The sequence below is a fragment of the Nelumbo lutea genome, chromosome 8 (genome assembly GCF_056320005.1).
Source record: "Nelumbo lutea isolate HS-2025 chromosome 8, American lotus-T2T, whole genome shotgun sequence".
NCBI classification, from domain to species: Eukaryota; Viridiplantae; Streptophyta; class Magnoliopsida; order Proteales; family Nelumbonaceae; genus Nelumbo; species Nelumbo lutea.
Window position 1 is genome coordinate 8847774 of NC_142691.1, and position 18074 is coordinate 8865847.

The 18074-nt window shown below is 38.3% G+C and overlaps 2 protein-coding genes and 1 long non-coding RNA gene across 4 annotated transcripts; 2 read left to right on the forward strand and 1 right to left on the reverse strand.

Annotated features, from left to right (window-relative positions):
* Positions 1-3876: 3876 nt before the first annotated feature.
* Positions 3877-5446, forward strand: LOC148842552 (uncharacterized). 2 transcript variants are annotated; one of them, XM_088956604.1, is made up of 4 exons: positions 3877-4237; positions 4340-4496; positions 4703-4765; positions 4844-5446. In XM_088956604.1, the coding sequence occupies exons 1-4, from the start codon at positions 4212-4214 to the stop codon at positions 5036-5038; spliced, it is 441 nt and encodes a 146-aa protein (XP_088812730.1). In that variant the 5' UTR covers positions 3877-4211; the 3' UTR covers positions 5039-5446. The 2 variants fall into 2 exon arrangements, with proteins under 2 accessions (XP_088812730.1, XP_088812731.1); XM_088956605.1 differs by having other exon boundaries at positions 3934-4496.
* Positions 5447-8320: 2874 nt separating this feature from the next.
* Positions 8321-16537, reverse strand: LOC148842553 (uncharacterized). The gene is made up of 3 exons (XR_016102833.1): positions 15996-16537; positions 10599-10674; positions 8321-8395 (listed from the first exon to the last, which is right to left on the reverse strand). It is a non-coding gene; the product is annotated as an uncharacterized LOC148842553 (long non-coding RNA).
* On the forward strand, positions 9793-12739 carry LOC148842554 (SWIM zinc finger family protein / mitogen-activated protein kinase kinase kinase (MAPKKK)-like protein). Its single transcript, XM_088956603.1, has one exon. It carries the CDS (start codon positions 11894-11896, stop codon positions 12605-12607), a length of 714 nt encoding a protein of 237 aa, XP_088812729.1. The 5' UTR covers positions 9793-11893; the 3' UTR covers positions 12608-12739.
* Positions 16538-18074: the final 1537 nt, after the last annotated feature.

An 18074-nucleotide genomic window follows, 5' to 3' on the forward strand; every position in this document is an offset into this window, starting at 1 on the left:
GGGAAGCCTCTCCTTGGTGAGGTCGTCCACCTTGAGGGGAGGCCTTGACCGCCTTTGAAACAGGGTGTCGGGGGGGAAGCAGTGGTTAGTTCAATGGTAGCTGAGGGAACTGTTGTTGATAATGGTGTTGGGAGAGGTGGTGCAACACCTGGTGTTGCTGGAGTTGGTGCTGCTGGAATTGTTGCATTTGGGCCTGCATTGCCTGCATGCATTGCATGAGATCATCTAGCTGATTCTGGCGGGCTGCTAATGGGACAACAGTTGGTTCCGCGAAGTTCATTTCGATGGGGAGTGGAAGAGGAATGTTCAACGAGGGAGTGTTCAGAGGTGCCACCGCCTGTGGCACATTCAGACTTGGGATCCCATCCATTGAAAGGAGGATGGTGAATTGCCAAATGCACACCGCCGGAACATGGTGTTGCTCTTCGGTAGTGGCTATTTCGGTTCCACGTCCGACACTGTTGGAGGAGGCCATTTTGGTGTTGGAGTTTTTGAAAGAAGGGTAGGTAAAAGATATTTAGAGGGAGGCTTTTAGAAGCTTTCCCATAGACGACGCCAACTGATGGAGCGCAATCCGGCCAGTCTTAGCTGTCAGCGGATTCGCCTTTGAGCTGGAGCGTCGGGCATGGGGCTTTTATAATCACTTCGCGCACTCGCTCTGAGGCCTTTGTCAGGTCGGGTATGATTACCCTTGCGTCTGTCAACTCGGGTGTCGTCCTTTCTGCTGGGACAGAACCGTCACTGCCTAACCGTCTCTCTGGAGATGGCGGTGTCAGGAGGCGGTGTCAGGCATAGTGCGGTTTACTTGGTTTTGGTGCCCTGAGGGCGATGTGGAGTGGTGAGTGAGGCAAAGTCTTGAGTTCGGAAGTATGTATAGGGCAGGTCAGCTCGGCGAGGGGTATCCCGAACTGTTACAAGGCAGGCCAGTTCGGCGAAGTATGTCTCGAACTGTTACAAGGCAGGCCAGTTCGGAGAAGTATGTCCCGAACTGTTATATGTAGGCCAGTTCGGATTACTTTTCTGGTTTGGGGCCAAGGGTGAGTTCGGGTCCCCAATAGGGAGTTCTGACCGCTGGTTTCTCCCCTTGGTGCTCGCGCCTTAGGCTTGCTTTTGTGCCGAGCTGTTTTCTTTGCCACGTGTCGCATAATTGTGAGATCGGGCCAAATCTTCCTTCATCATTAATCTAACTCGAGATTTGAGGAGAATGGCTATGAAAATAATTTCGTGATTGCAAAGGAAGAAAAAGATAGTGAGAAAAAAGGAGAGAGGGAAAATGAGGAGAGGGAGAATATGGGTCTCGCCCCTCCTAGTGGGTTTAATAAATGTGTTGTTAATGAATCTCCATGACTATTATATAAGGCCCCTATTTATAATTTTCACAATGGAAGAAAATAATTTTTATCACTCTTATCCCTAAATGTGATAATCTTAAGGGGTTAATAACTATAGACCTATTAGCCTTTGCAATGTGGTTTATAAAATTATTTCCAAAATTCTGGTTAATCGTATTATTTGATGATTTAATTTCTTCATTCCGGAGTGCCTTTATTCCCAACAAGCAAATCAGTGATAACATCCTCATTGCTAAAGCATCTGGGCCTCTTGATAAGTTTGCTAAGGCCTCTGGGCTACTTCCTAATTATGCTAAATTGGCCATAAAATTTTCCAAAAAATATTTCATATATACACCAAAAAATCATATCCAAAATTCTAAAAATTCCCCTCAAGCAAAAAAACAAAATTTATCGTGGTGCCCTCATTACTGAAGGGATTTTATTTGGTCGAATTCAAGGAGCTAAAACGCCCACCCACCTTGTTAACTGGAAGAGAGATTGTATGGCTGAAGCCTGGGATGGGTTGGGGGTAAGAAACCTGAAATGGATTAACAAGGCTCTATAGCTAAACTGGGTTGGAAAGTCATTACTTGCAATTAACCTATAGGTGAAGGTGGTTAGTCGTAAATATTTAAGTAACCATAATTATTGGGATATTGATCCAAAGAGTGGAATTTCTTAGGTGTGGAGAGATGTCCTGGCTTATAGGGACCTCATTAAGAGGTGCTCTAATCGGAGAATTGGTGATGGAAATATGGTTGAGCTGGAAACTCTTCAATTTTGGATGACGTGAATCCAGATTCTATATATAATATTGATATGAAGGTGTGATTGACCAAGACAGGAGGGTATGGAAGGAGGATTTCATTAAGGCTATTACTCCCTCACTAATTTTGATTGCATTTATGGATATGGAGGACGGAATTGCTTGGAAATTCACATTAGACGGTATTTTTTTGGTTAAAACTGCATATAGTGAAAAATACATATCTAATGGTGTCGGGTGCCCCAAAAAATTTATGAAATTGTAAGGTCCCCCCAAAAATTAAAGTTTTTCTCTTTCTCATGTTTAATGATAACCTGCCCACAAAAAATAAACTAATCGCAAGAGATAAACCCGGCTTGTGCTCTTTGTGGTGAGGATGAGAACATTGATCACATATTCATTAAGTATGAATTTTATAACCAAATTTATAGACTTATGAATTTGAGTATCCTAGTGCCTTCCATCAATGATTCTTCTATCAATCAATATTGGTGGTTCAGAATTACTAATCGTCGTTTCTCCTTGAATGATCATTTTTTTAGAGAGATACTAGCTTGTATCCTATGGTTCATTTGGAAGAACAGAAATGATAAATGTTTTAATAATAAATTGAGTAATCGTCCATTATTGAAAGAGCTAGTGATTAATGGAAGGAGAGAAAGGATAATGTTCTAAATGAAAACCTTTCAAATAACAAGGTCTGGAATCTTATTGGTTGGTATCCTAAGCCTAGTAGCATCAAAATCAAATTTGATGCTTCCTGTAGGAATGAATGCATCTATTCTACTGGTTGTATCAAACAAGCAGGAATCATCAGGGGGATGTCCTTGTGACCAAAGCTTATAACATTGGGTATACAACCATAAATCTTGCAGAAGCGTGGACAGCATGGGAACCTATCAACATTGCTATTAACTTCAAGGACCAGCCAATCATCATCAAAGGATATTTGAAGCTTGTCATTGATTGTCTTAGAGGAAGAGTGGAACCCCCATGGAGATTGGATTGCATCATAAGAGGAATGCCTCAACCTCTCAGCTATGTTCAACTTGAAGATTTGCTTTAGACATGCGTTTCATGAGGCGAATCAAGCTGCTAATTGGTTGGCATGTAATGTGCTTATTGATTTAATGGTTAATTCTAGATGGTGTTTGGTACCGATGTAGCTTTTTTAAGAAACAGTGTCAGTTCAGCATTGTAGATGCGTTTAACAAAAGAAATCTAAAAAGTTATTTGGTTGAGCCGTTTATCTATTGAAAGTTGTGTGAATCATTTATAAAAAACACTAATTTTGATGTTTTTCATTTTCAAGACCGTTTTTTTTTTACTATTTAGCTTATATGACATCTAATGGCGCCGAGGTGTTAAAAAAACTGTACAAAACGTTTAAAACACATTTTGTCTCGTTTTTCAAGACAAAATTGTACAAAAGCTTATTTTATAAAGGCCATCAATGCCAAACAACTCCCCAGTTATTCTCATTTTGATTGCTGATTCGTGGGGAAGAGCTACCCCCTCCCCCGTCTTGTGTAGCTCTTCAATGTTTTTATAAAAAAAAAACCCTTTATCTAGAATGATTTTGGGCTTCCTAAATTCTAGAATATTCTTGAATTTTGTCATTGTCTATTTTACCCTTTAATTGTTATTTTAGAAAGTTATAATACTTAAATTGATGCGAGTAGCTATATTTAAATGAACAGTTGACTTAGATTGACCCGGGTTTATGCCTAATTAACTAAGTTAATGTATTTATATAAAAGCAGCTCAATCAAAGCCGAAGCCCTCCCAGCTCTTTGGTTATTATATATTTAAAAGCAACTGTATCAGATGCTCAAAACAAGCTTTATCAGTTGTGTATGGTACGGTGGGGTTGCAACGACCGTAACGAGCAGGAGCAGTAAAGCAGTAAACTAAACGGTCTCAACAATTCGGCCAAAATCTAGGCAGTCGCCGGCTTAAAAGAACAATTAATACATGTTAAGCGGAGAATTGAGATCACCGGATTGAAAACGGCTTTGGGTTGTTGACGTGCCCGCACATACATCCACAAAAAAAATCAGGTAGAGAAAGCTCGTGAAGTGCACAATAGCAGCAGTAAGCACGGGATCTCAATGAGTACCACTACTTCTTTCTCTCAGTTAAGTCAAGCTGTCAAACAGATAAGTGAAGCCGTGAATCAAAATAAGAAAGTTGAAAAGTTAAAAAGGTTTTATTTTCCTGACTATAAATTAGTTTACAGGAGAGGATATTACAATGTTATTATAGTTGGCGACGATCCATTCTGCAATATCTACATTGGTAGTCTCAAACATACTGGTTTATTCATGGCTTACCCTTCTTTCTTCATTGAAATGGAGCCCAGGACCTTGAGTGAAGGAGAGCTGAAAGATGTCAGGGTAATATCTCTAACGCTTGCTTTCTTTTCTTTGAGATGTTTCTTGGATCAAGTTATCGACAGGCCTGAAGTTGGAACATATTTTACTAGCACAGACAGATTTTGGTAGCAGTGTTGGGAACAAGCAACCACCCTGTTAAGTTTCTGGGTTATTCTCCATTGTATTTAGATTAAGTTGTAACAACTCATTTACGTTTTCTTTTGAAGGTAGCAGCAGTGGATATAATTCAAAAATTGAAAGCTACGAAAGCTACAGATGTATTCATTGAGGTCTGCTCTGTTCTAGATGCAATACTGTGATTTCTAAACGTCTCTACCATTTTCTAAGAGCTGCTTATGCTTGTGTAGGGACTGAGTCCAGTGGTTTCAATAAAAGATATGGAAAAGTTGGTCAAGAGGAGAGATGAACTTCATAAGCTTGAAAAGTGCGAGGAAGTTGCTCAGGTCACTGATTGCTCATGCACTTCTGTCAATGCTTCTGTCAATGTAGATGAATCCCCTGATAAAGCTAAACTTAGGGAGCCCCTTTCAGCTCCTTTTTGAAGCTTTCTGATATAGAGGTAACTTGGTTACAAACATCTGACAACTTCCTCCCCCCCCTTTGAAGTATGATGGATCCTCTCTACAGCACATTGCATCTTTAGGCTTCAGTGCCAAACTGCCAATTCCCTGTGTCATTTTCTGGTAGGTAGTAGCAGCAACCAATGTTTAGGATGTAAAACTATATTTACTTCATCCATTTGCTACATGTATTAAACTGTTAAAAATAAGTGCAAGCATTGCTAACATGTAAGTTTCATTCAATGTATCCAAATTGTACCTGTTGGAACATGGTGGGAGAAAGAAAACAAAAACTCTGCCATGAGAAACACAAATAACTTATGACTTAACAAACTAGAGAATGTTATTGTTCCTCTTTGTTTTCTTATCCATTACTCATCTTTACATCCATAACCTGAATGTTATTTTTGTAATTTCTACTGATAACATTACCTGAATACTCGTATGTCGTATCACCATTTCACTCCATCCAATTCAATTTAATTGGATCAAAATAAGACAAAAATGACAGTTTTTAAAGCAAAACTTTTCAGAAACAAGATAAAGGCTAGTTATTCAGACATTTACATTCTTAATATCAAGGCAAGGAGTAAAAACAGTATATCATGCCAGAGGGTTACATTGACAGATATTGTGAAAACAATTAGTAAGTAGCATACCTGGTCTAATAGCAAGAGCTGTCCTTGATGCAGTCAAAAACCCGCTGCTACAAAAAAATCTCTCAACTTGCCGAGTGCAAGTACTTTTTCCAAGAAAAGTGCACTATTAATTCATTCAGTTTCAGTATATTATTATCTTCATTAAAAAACGGTTAGTCCAATCACTTCGGATTAATCCGTTTCAATGCACAGGTGTCAATAATGCTAGAGAGCTTATTACGTTACCTTGTTGAGACTACCAAGGTTAACAAATTTGGGAGTCATGGTCAAAGATTCAAGGTAGAACATGGTATATACTGGTTAGTTTAATTTCTGTAACAGTTGACTAAGAAGAGCTTTTAGCTTTTAGAAATTTAGGCTAATTTAGGACGTGTGGAACCCATTTTGAGTAGGATAGATTTGTTGATTTCCCAGCAAGTAGTTTCTTTTTTCTATTGTTAAATTTCAACTTTACTTTGGTAAGTCATTGTCAAAGTAGAGCACAGTATATAGTGGTTTAGTTTAATTTCTGTAACAGTTGACTAAGAAAGTAAGAAGAGGGTCTAGCTTTTAGAAATTTAGGATAGTTTATTTCAAGCTAAAGAATGAGTAGATGTTTTGTAAGCATCTGATTTTAGAATGCATTTCATTTTAGCAAGTCATAATCACTAGAAGCAGTGACTACTTGGAATGTAGCACAAGTGCCAAGCATTGAGGTGTCCCTAGTGTTTGGCACATCAACCTCCAAAAATCACAGCATTCGGATAAGGATTTAAACGATGTTGGCGTAATAATTATAAGAATAAGATTTTGATGATATAAATTGGAAAATCGAAGTGTTGAAACCTTATTCAATGGTGCTGTTTCCAGCTTCTCACGAGGTCTCACCTAATAGTTCTAAGCTATATTGCATGGACAGTTCAAAATATCAATGTTGTGCCTCTGTCAGGCATTCCAATATTTAGTGTAAATTCCCTTTTCAATACCTGTCCATGCTGTTTTTTCTGTAAATAACTTTTATTGTAAATTCAATGCGCCAGATATGGCTGCAAATAAGAACAAGAATTTAAAGATAGAAATTGAAAATTTGAAGTGTTGGAGCCTTACAGGATGGCATCACTTCAAAATTGGTGTTGCGCCTATGCAATATACTCCAACTTCGAGAATAAATCCATGTAAAATAGATGTCCATGATGTTAACATTTTATATCAATTGCAGCTTGGAGAATCATAAGAACACCGTAAATGTTGTTTTCATTCCAGATACAAAGTCTCAATGACAGTTAAGTACACTAATTTTCAGGTGACTGTGGTAAATCTGATTAGAAGTATGTAACGGCCACTTTTCAATAGAATAAATTGGATTTCAAAGCTTCTGCATATTTTGAAAATTTGTGACATCTGTTATGGTGCTATTGCTCTTTAATATTGTCACTCTGGGTGTGACATCTCTTCTTAGCAGTGCAATTACTTCCTTTCTAGATATTGTCTCTGACTCCCACTTTCTCTGCACTTTCTGGTGCATGATATTTGGTGTGTATGCATGTTTGTATATAAGGGGGTAAGGCACACTAGGAGGTGTGCCAACCTACTAGGACAAAAGATGCTGAGGGGATTCAATCCTAATCTCTCTGGCTTTTTGAGTAATTTTCTGTTTTAGAGGTATTTTGGTAATTCTACTTAAGGTCAGTAGGGCATAGCCTGATATTTAGGATATTTGGGTCTTATCTAAGGTTTTTAAAAGCTTCAAAATCATAGGATCAATAGAATATGAGGAATTATGTTTTTTGGGGTGAAGTTTTCAGTGGCATTTCTATAATTTAGGTGGACAATAGCCCCAACCCCATTCTTTTATTAGTGATAACAGATTAGTTTATTAATTATATGTAAAAAAAAAATGTGAATGTACATTATACCAAGGCACCCCAATTTATAAGCTAGCTTTCGCTACTTATTCCTTTGATATCAAAGATCTTTTAATAACTGACCCAGTCCCAGGACATATTAACTCTTTCAGCCCTCTGTTTCACCATTACATCACCCATGAGAAAGTGATTATAATATCCTTCTCCAGATGTCTTATTACCTGATCCCTATTAAATATGTCTTGAATGCTATATTTCAAATAATGGATATAAAGTTTTTCTTTTGAATAATGTAATTCTTCCTCGTGTGTTTCTTCTCAATGTAAACCTCCATTTACTCTTTTTTCCTCTTTTTCCATATTCTCCATTCCTTCCTAGTTCTCTATTGCATGTTTGTTCAAGATCTTCTGATCAATAGATCTTACAGCTCTCTCTCAGGCTTCAAGTCATTCCTTAAGACCTTTTGAATATCCCAAATAAGCTCTCATTTTGATGATATAAATTGGAAAATCGAAGTGTTGAAACCTTATTCAATGGTGCTGTTTCCAGCTTCTCACGAGGTCTCACCTAATAGTTCTAAGCTATATTGCATGGACAGTTCAAAATATCAATGTTGTGCCTCTGTCAGGCATTCCAATATTTAGTGTAAATTCCCTTTTCAATACCTGTCCATGCTGTTTTTTCTGTAAATAACTTTTATTGTAAATTCAATGCGCCAGATATGGCTGCAAATAAGAACAAGAATTTAAAGATAGAAATTGAAAATTTGAAGTGTTGGAGCCTTACAGGATGGCATCACTTCAAAATTGGTGTTGCGCCTATGCAATATACTCCAACTTCGAGAATAAATCCATGTAAAATAGATGTCCATGATGTTAACATTTTATATCAATTGCAGCTTGGAGAATCATAAGAACACCGTAAATGTTGTTTTCATTCCAGATACAAAGTCTCAATGACAGTTAAGTACACTAATTTTCAGGTGACTGTGGTAAATCTGATTAGAAGTATGTAACGGCCACTTTTCAATAGAATAAATTGGATTTCAAAGCTTCTGCATATTTTGAAAATTTGTGACATCTGTTATGGTGCTATTGCTCTTTAATATTGTCACTCTGGGTGTGACATCTCTTCTTAGCAGTGCAATTACTTCCTTTCTAGATATTGTCTCTGACTCCCACTTTCTCTGCACTTTCTGGTGCATGATATTTGGTGTGTATGCATGTTTGTATATAAGGGGGTAAGGCACACTAGGAGGTGTGCCAACCTACTAGGACAAAAGATGCTGAGGGGATTCAATCCTAATCTCTCTGGCTTTTTGAGTAATTTTCTGTTTTAGAGGTATTTTGGTAATTCTACTTAAGGTCAGTAGGGCATAGCCTGATATTTAGGATATTTGGGTCTTATCTAAGGTTTTTAAAAGCTTCAAAATCATAGGATCAATAGAATATGAGGAATTATGTTTTTTGGGGTGAAGTTTTCAGTGGCATTTCTATAATTTAGGTGGACAATAGCCCCAACCCCATTCTTTTATTAGTGATAACAGATTAGTTTATTAATTATATGTAAAAAAAAAATGTGAATGTACATTATACCAAGGCACCCCAATTTATAAGCTAGCTTTCGCTACTTATTCCTTTGATATCAAAGATCTTTTAATAACTGACCCAGTCCCAGGACATATTAACTCTTTCAGCCCTCTGTTTCACCATTACATCACCCATGAGAAAGTGATTATAATATCCTTCTCCAGATGTCTTATTACCTGATCCCTATTAAATATGTCTTGAATGCTATATTTCAAATAATGGATATAAAGTTTTTCTTTTGAATAATGTAATTCTTCCTCGTGTGTTTCTTCTCAATGTAAACCTCCATTTACTCTTTTTTCCTCTTTTTCCATATTCTCCATTCCTTCCTAGTTCTCTATTGCATGTTTGTTCAAGATCTTCTGATCAATAGATCTTACAGCTCTCTCTCAGGCTTCAAGTCATTCCTTAAGACCTTTTGAATATCCCAAATAAGCTCTCTCCCCCCCCCCCCCCAATTATCTTTTTTCAATGTTCATATTTTAATCCATTCTTGATCCCTTTTCTTAAGAAAATTTTATATTTTTGTGCAACTCCAACTCATTAACAAAGGCAATAGTTAATTCCATTGAGATGGAGGTGGTAACGTCTTCATACTTGGTCTACTGTTTTTTTTTTTTTTTTTTTTATTTCTTTCATTTTGTTTTTCTGTTGTTTGTCCATAACCATTGCCTTTTTTCACTCCACATATATAACACCTTGATATCCTTAAAACCTTTTTGTGGCACACAAAAAAAAAGCTAAAACCAAACCAATCCAACCCTAAACTCTGCACAAAAGAAAGGTGACCTCCTTACTATAAGATCTGGTTGAGCAACCCCATTAACAATCAGTGTTTCTAGCCTCTTCATAGCCACATTCTAAACCCTTATCCTGTTATCCATTTATAAAAAATTAGCCTGTTAAGTAGTAGATTAACAAACAAACTCCTGTTTTGAGCTGCCAATCCCTAGTAATAAACCCCAGCATTCTATAACCAAACCCTTCAACCATTCTATTTCTTTCCCAAAGTATGTGAGGTTTCACTGGTCCAACATCATTCATGCTCTGCAATGTTGTCTTGACTTCTTTTTCTCTTGCATTACCAAGTAAATGCCTTTTTAATCCAATCCATGAAGCACAACCAACTAGGCAACATTTGAGCTGCCTACATTTTTTTCCATATCGGTGAAATCCCATATAGTTCAGCTTTCAATTGATTACAATGACAGAGTATATCTCATGTTTTTTCTAATTTATTAACATTGTTCCCCCAATCCGGAATATATTGTCTACAAGGATATCAGTCTTCTGGTCTACAGGATGCATCAATTTTGGCGGCCCCTTTCTTGGATCTCAAGTGTTATATACATCATCCTACTCATGAATGACATTTATCATACTAGTTTTGAATTCAAAATCATTGAAGTTATGGTAATTTCATATATATAAACATTACATAAAAGGGCACCTGTGCTTCCAGCAGAAGTTGAAAGCCCAATGCTCTCTACTGCTTCCTTCAGCCTATTCCTTGAATGCACAAAAGACTGCCAACCATCAAACAAAAATAGTAGTGTCAAATGTAGAAGGAAAATCTTGCTTTACAACCATTTGCATTCAACACAGAGATGGGTATTTTCAATAAGATCATCTGTGTACATTGCTTCTTGATTTTTGCATGAAAGAACACTTTTTGGTTGGTCACAGTGTTCCCATTGTAACAAGAGGGACCACTGACTGCAAGACATACATTTTTAAGAAAAGCTAAAAGTATTAGATAGTATATGAAGTTTTAACTGAAAGATGTACAACTTTATACAAAAAACAGAATGCCCTCCAAAAAAGAAAACAATACTTAGGCAAGAAACTATCACTGTGCAAAAGAGCTCACTGCACCCTTGAATTGGAAAGGCATTCAGAAGCTAAACTGAACTCTCTTGGGATCCATCTGATGTTAGAAGAAATAAGTAGTATAATCTCTCTTATCCCATTAATGTATTGAGCCAATCTCGAAGACCCTCTTTCAAGATTCTGATTCCAACTGACTGTAGTTATAGAATTGCCCTCAATGATCAAGGAGGTAAAACCAAGGCACCTCAGCTTTGTTAGCATCAGCATCCTTGATAGGTCCAATGTTGGGTTACAAAATTCACCATCCACTCCAAAGAAGATCTTGCCGCTGCCAGCAGATCCCTTGAGTTTAAAGCTATCTCCCCTGAGCGATACCATCTCGCTCACCTCCATACTCATGGGAGCAAGCAAGAGGAAAGAGAAAGACCTGTGAAGGACTACCTCCATAAAGTTGTCTTTGGATTGAAGGATAGATGCGGAAAAGTGGCAAAGAACTTTTTTCATTCCATTTCAATGGAAATGGGGCACGGGACCCACCATCAAGTAAAACTTACTCAAGAACTTTTGATGATCATCGACAAAACATAAATCAGACGGTTTAGGTCAACTAATTAGGTCTGAATCTGATTAAGATTAACTGTGGTTTACTTAAATATTAACTTACACCCGACCGGTGAAGATTGGAGACGTGCCGTCGTCCGGTCAACCGATTCTATTCAACACTTGGTTTTGAGGCAACGTTGGCAACGCAACCCAGTTCGCTAAGTATCCTCGGTTATGACTTATCCCTCGCTTGTCCCTGAAATCCACTCAACGAATCCCCCAAAAACATTCCCCTACAAAAAGCACCGATAAGTTATTCATGATTCCCAAATCCTCTCCCCAACTGCCGTAACGATCATTTGATTTGACACAATGGAATCAGTGGCCTCCAATTCACCTTCGGCTTCACCGCAGCAGCTGCGGTCGCAGTCGCACCCCCGATTCAAGCCAACCCAACCAATTGCAGATCGGATAGCCCGAGCCTTCCGCCACCCTCTCCAGCTCCTCCACCGATCAGACGACAAGTTCTTCATCCTTGGTGCGACGTGCAATGTGTACACTGTTACATTGTCCACCACCCCATCTTGCACATGCCCCGACCGCACAATTCCCTGCAAGCACATTCTGTTCGTCTTCCTCCGCGTCCTTGGCATGTCTGTTGACGACTCATGCCTAAGAAGGAGAACGCTCAGGCCATGCCAACTGAGTCGCCTACTCGGGACGCCCACCTCCCCTGAATCCTTGGCTGGTGCCCATCTGCGAGAGAGATTCCATCAGCTCTTCTCACAAGCAAGACGGGATCCTCCACGGCGGGTGACAGATTTGGAGGACGGAGCCACATGTCCAATCTGTCTGGAAGAGATGGGGATTGAAGATCGGTTGGTAGCTTGTGGAACCTGCCGGAATCCCTTGCATGAGGAGTGTTTTCATACATGGAAGAGCAGCAGGGGGAGGAGGGCAGCTAACTGCGTCATTTGTAGGGCAAGATGGAGGGAGAGAGCCGATCAGGAGAGGTATCTGAACCTCGGTGCGTATGTTACCGGGGATGAGAATGTTGGGGGTAGTAGAACTCCATGTGGTGGTTAATGGTTAATGCTTGTAAATACAGAGTACTGTAAGGTGACATGCAAGTGTTTTATTCAGTGATTGTAGAATAACAATGTACATACAGTACTGTAATGTATTCAAGATTAGCTTAAACTTGAACTTTTTGTCAAATCAAACGGGTCAATGAGCTTGCTTTCATATAATTTATCAATTGGGTGGTTGTTGGGTGGAGACCTGATATGCCCAGTCTCTCCCTCCTCCAAGGTGTTGTGCTTAATGCCTGCACAAGCCAACACCAAAAAGAGAAGAAAGAGAAGAAAGAGATGAAGGTCAGGCCATGGAGTCGAAACTGAGTTACAGCCTCAGACTTCCATTTCTCAAGGAAACTGCAAATTGCTGTATAAACCATTGTTATCTATGATACTAGAGACATGGTTTACTGTTGCCATCATATCTCATAGGCCTTAAACACAGATAACAAGCCGCATATGTTCATTGGCAGAAGGGCAGGCCCATATCTGATATGTAGGGATTGTAGAACCGAAGATTCCACCGTTGTGCATGTCATATACTTGGAAAGGCTTGTAACCTTTAAGGATTTCATCAATTGCTGAGAGAGTCAGCATCTCATGCAATGAGAGAGTAAAATAAACCCAATATCCAGTCCAATCCTCCCAAAGCACTGATAAGTGATGGCTGGAACCAACATTGGGTAATGGCTTTTGTTTGATTGATGAGGCAAAAAGCATTGAGGCCTTTTATCACTGAAATGCTCCAGAGATTTCCTGAAGGCCCAGGGATCAAATAAAGAAAACATATCTTCGGAATCCAAATATCATGAAGCATTAAGTTGTAGCCTTAATCATAATCATTAACTTTGGCATGTAACAGCCAACTTCATAGTTACAGTGCTTCAGCAACTTCTCCTGTGCAGCATTATCTTTCATCTGCAACAAATATTTGCATCTCATTCCAGCTGCACTCATGCTCCTTGTTAATGCCCAGGTCCTTCATCTGTTTTAGATGTACGAGTGTTGGATGAAATGGCAAATCTATATGAATCATGGGGAATTAACGACAGGCAATGCTGTGCATCTCTAGTGCCAAAATAGGAGCTTCTATGAACTGCACAAAAAGCAAGGACCTCTATATCCCAAATTCTGATGGAAATGTATACTTGAGGACAAAGGTTTCTGCTCATCAAGATATCCTGCATGTCCAAGGAGTTCAACATGGTTGTTAATCATTTGATTGTGATAGTTTTCTCCTTCTTCAATGAAACCTGTATGGCTACAAGCAAATTGAACCATAACAAAGGTAGTGCATATTTGTATTTTACTAGAGCCCACCAAATCTTGAAATAGGAATGGCCTTTTCATTGAACCCATTTTATGCATCACTGTTGCAAATAACCCAAGAAAACAGATTCGAATGGCACCCAACCTGAAAGTAAAAGTAGAGATAAAGAGAAACAAGCGCAGAGAACACACATGGATTTATGTGATTTGGCTTATAGCCTACGTCCATGGGTGAAGGAGGAACAGAAAATCCACTATGAAGTTGGTAATGGAGAAGAAATACAGAGTTGTGCCCTCACAGCAAAAAACCCTAAGCCCCAAATACACCCAATGTCTCACTCGTCTCTCACAAGACTAAGACACTGTATACAAGAGAGAAAACCCCCGAAAATATATAACTCTTCGTATTCAGTTCGAACCTATGAAATGAATATGGATCGGGTCCATACCGCCACGGCCCAAGCCCTACGCATCCACCACAGACCATTATGAAAATTTGCCTTCGGGTTTTTCTCAAATTAATTCAGAGCAGATTCATGAAGTGGGTCGCCACAAAGAATTCAAGGCACAAACATAGCAATCACCCACGACCATTGAATTCCAAGATACTGCATTCTCCCCAGGCATCTTCCTGAATACCTTTAATAAATCTTCTACTATTCCAAATTTTGACTTCTGAATTCATGTCAATTGGCGCATGCAACCACGCTTATCTTTTTCACATTTCCTTGCAATTGTTTTCTCTATCCTAATGCAGCCAAGTTAGCTAATGCTTTAAGAACACTAAAGAAGGATAACTAATCATTTTTCCCCTTGAAAGAGTGTAAATTTCATAGAAATACTCGAAGGAATTGTTCCCCTTTCTCTGTTTTGTTCAAAACAATAATTCCAGCCAAGGGTATGGTTTTGGCCTGTTGGATGAGGTTAACTGGTTATGGGCTCAAAAAGCCTCCACTGCATTGTCCATAAGGCTACACTTAGCATATAAGGTTAGCAGATCTGTTCCTAACAGAGATTTGATTCCAATGCAAATTTGATTGACTGAGCATGAACTTGAGCACCCTCAGCCAGCCAATTTGTCCAAATAAATGGCAGGAGGAAAAAATATCTGCAAATGTAAACATGTCTGTTTCATGTTTTAAACGTGCAACTTGGCATAAAGTTCTTGTTGGCATCATCTGTCCAAACCAGACTGCAGCATGTTACAAGTGCATTCAAGGATATAGTGTTCCTTGTATTCCCCCCCGCCCAAATCTCTCTCTGCCTCTTTTTTTTTTTCTTTTCTGACATCTTCTGAAGGGCTACACAACAGGGGTAGCCCATCCCCCAACCCAGGTGCAGGTGGGATTTAATCCCAAGTCTCCACTACAACCATCAGGAGACCTTACCAACCAGCTGGTTGGCACCATGCCTCTCTGCCTCTTCAATGTCAAGTAATTTCTGAATATTTATCTACAAGTGCAGTCTCTGCAACTATATATTTTGGAATTCTAGACTCCAAGGTTTTAGCTTGGAAGTGCCTATCTGCACTCTGTGGCATTTCATCTGAAGCTTTCTGAGCACAATCAAACACAATACCGAAGAAGGCCTTCCAATTTAATTTGATAGAATAACTCAATAGCCTCCTTCCTATGATAATTTTGAACATACCCAGTAATTATGTTATTCCAACTTCCAAGTGACAACATCTCTTCTTTTCATCTGATCATCAAAATCGTGGCAAACCATTTCTAAACTACCACATTTGGAATACATAACAATTGTTGATCAACCAACTGAAACATCTGAATCACAACCTGGCTTAATAAGGATCTGTATGCATATAATTTCCAATCCTAATGTAATCAATAAAGAGCAGAATAAGCCTTGAAACTACTAGCAAATTTACAAGTGCAAAATTGTTCGCCATTGATATCCAATATAACAAATTAATTGCTTCTGAGTGCAAAACATTCTGTTAGTTTGCTGCAATCATGGAGTTCATGAGACAGCACCTCTGTACCGGCATAGGGCTGGCTTGTTGGTGTCTTAGGGGTCATAGGGAAGTTATTAATGGTGCATAGCACTGAATACCAAAAAAAAAAAAAAAAAAAAGAGACAGCATCTCTGCCGAGCAAATGATCAAATACCTGACATGCATTCCTCTGGACCACCTGGAATACATTGTGATCAAGCCAGATTTGCAGAAATTAAAATAGTGCTCCATCACTCAATTACTGTGCGGTCATTGATATCATTGAGGCCAATCCGGATCAGGTAGACAAAATGTTGTAAGCACGTTCAATGAACACTTACAAAATTTTTTGACCCATGTCCCTTAAAATACCATAGCCTACCCTTGAAAAAATATTAAAAACAGCTTTTGACAGTTGATAGAATATTTATCAAATGCTCATTGAATGTACTTACTATATTGTGCCTACTAGATCCGGTCCTATTGAGGTATGGAGAAACAAATTATTCTCAAGAATTTCTCTAAATGTGTGATGGGATTTGATAAAAACTGTTGCATTGGGTAGCGATGTAAATACATATTTGCACGGTGGAAATGATGACTCTGGTTCAGTTGAATGCAACATGGGATCGGGTGTTAAAATTGTTTCTCATTTCATTATGGCATGGAATGGCAGAAACACTGAAGCTTTGCACAGAAAAGCTAATGCTCTCTTTTACTGTTTTACATTGATTGACGAAATTTATTCACATTCCCACCAAACGTCTACAAAACAAGACCGAAGTGCAATGTAGCACCAATCTGGGATTTACATTGCTACCAAACAAGTACTGACTTATTTGCAGATGAACTCTTGAGATAAATTGTATTGGATAGGAGATCACATCTCCGCCCCACAGCACATTTCCACTGTGTATTGGGAACATCTTCGATGATGCCATCATCGGTTCTGGTGTTATCATCTGGAGATATTTCCAATACACAGCAATGATGTGCTGTGGGGTGTTGTGGGGCGGAGATGTGAACTCATTGGATAGCGTAGTTGATTGGATTTTTTTTTTCTTCAATTTAGGGCCATTCTACAACATGATTTATTTTTGGAATCACCACACTAGCAAAAAAAATGTTATTTAACTATGATTTTATTTTCAAAGGGGAAAACAAGTTCATTTTGTTTAAAAAAACAATACATGTTTTTGAAATTAACAAAATATTAGTTTTTAAAACAAAAAATAAATTTTCTAGTATAGAAATTATATGATTTATAAACATGTTTTTGAAACTAGGTTCAAGAACATGTTTACAGTTTCCGTTTTGAAAATAAAAAACACATATAGTCGTATACAACCGGGAACGTGTTTTTTGTGTTTTGTTTCAAAAAACAACCTGTTTTCAAACAAGTTGACTTGTAAAATGCCCTTTATTCCCTTAATCAATTGGATGATTTAAGGATAATCGAAAATTGCTTGAGAAACGGAGCCAATGTTTAAAACCAAAGCCATTTCCTTAAAAATGTGCCACATCAGCACCACACATGAAATTCTTTTTTTCACAAGTGTGGTATGAAAAAAAAAGTATGTGACAGAACCAAGTATAAAAAAAAGGGAAAACGTTTTTTTATTTGAGAAAAAGACATGTAAAAAACACCTCTCAAGAGAATTGGGATATGCTCCTCACATAGCCTCACACCCACCTCACAGGCACATACCACCATGTATTGAGAGGAACGAGATCTGCTCCTCACACTGGGGCGCCTCACTTGTATATTCACTGGGCATTGGAAACATTTCCAGTGAACAATAACTTATAAATAGGGATGGCAACGAGCTGTTCAAGCTCGGCTTGGTTTGATTTCATCCGAGCTCAAGCCTAATTCAATGGTTCAATTATTAAGCGAACCGAGCTCGAGCCTACCCAGCTCGAATATATATAATAAAATTATAGAAAATAATATATATATATATATATAATAAAAATAATATAATTCTTAATTTTTAAATATAAAATAAATTATATATATATTTTTTATTTTTATAATAAATATTTTTATAAAATATAAAAAGAGCCGAGCTCGAGTTCGAGTTTATAAATTTTTGATTCGAACTGATCTCAAGCTCAAGATTTTGGTTCGAACCAAGCTCGAGTCTTACATAATAGTCTGGAGCCTGGTACTATTGGACTCAGTTTGGCTTGAACCCACCTTTACTTATGGTTCCACTTTCAAGTTCGATAAGCGGGATCTTGGATATTCCCA

Bases quoted from the DNA above. Each gene is read 5' to 3' on its own strand.
- LOC148842552 (XM_088956605.1), top strand. From the start codon at position 4,212: ATGAGTACCACTACTTCTTTCTCTCAGTTAAGTCAAGCTGTCAAACAG. The intron at 4,497-4,702 runs GTAATATCTCTA...TTTCTTTTGAAG, and splicing joins GAGAGCTGAAAGATGTCAGG to GTAGCAGCAGTGGATATAAT. The intron at 4,766-4,843 runs GTCTGCTCTGTT...ATGCTTGTGTAG, and splicing joins CTACAGATGTATTCATTGAG to GGACTGAGTCCAGTGGTTTC.
- LOC148842554 (XM_088956603.1), top strand. From the start codon at position 11,894: ATGGAATCAGTGGCCTCCAATTCACCTTCGGCTTCACCGCAGCAGCTG.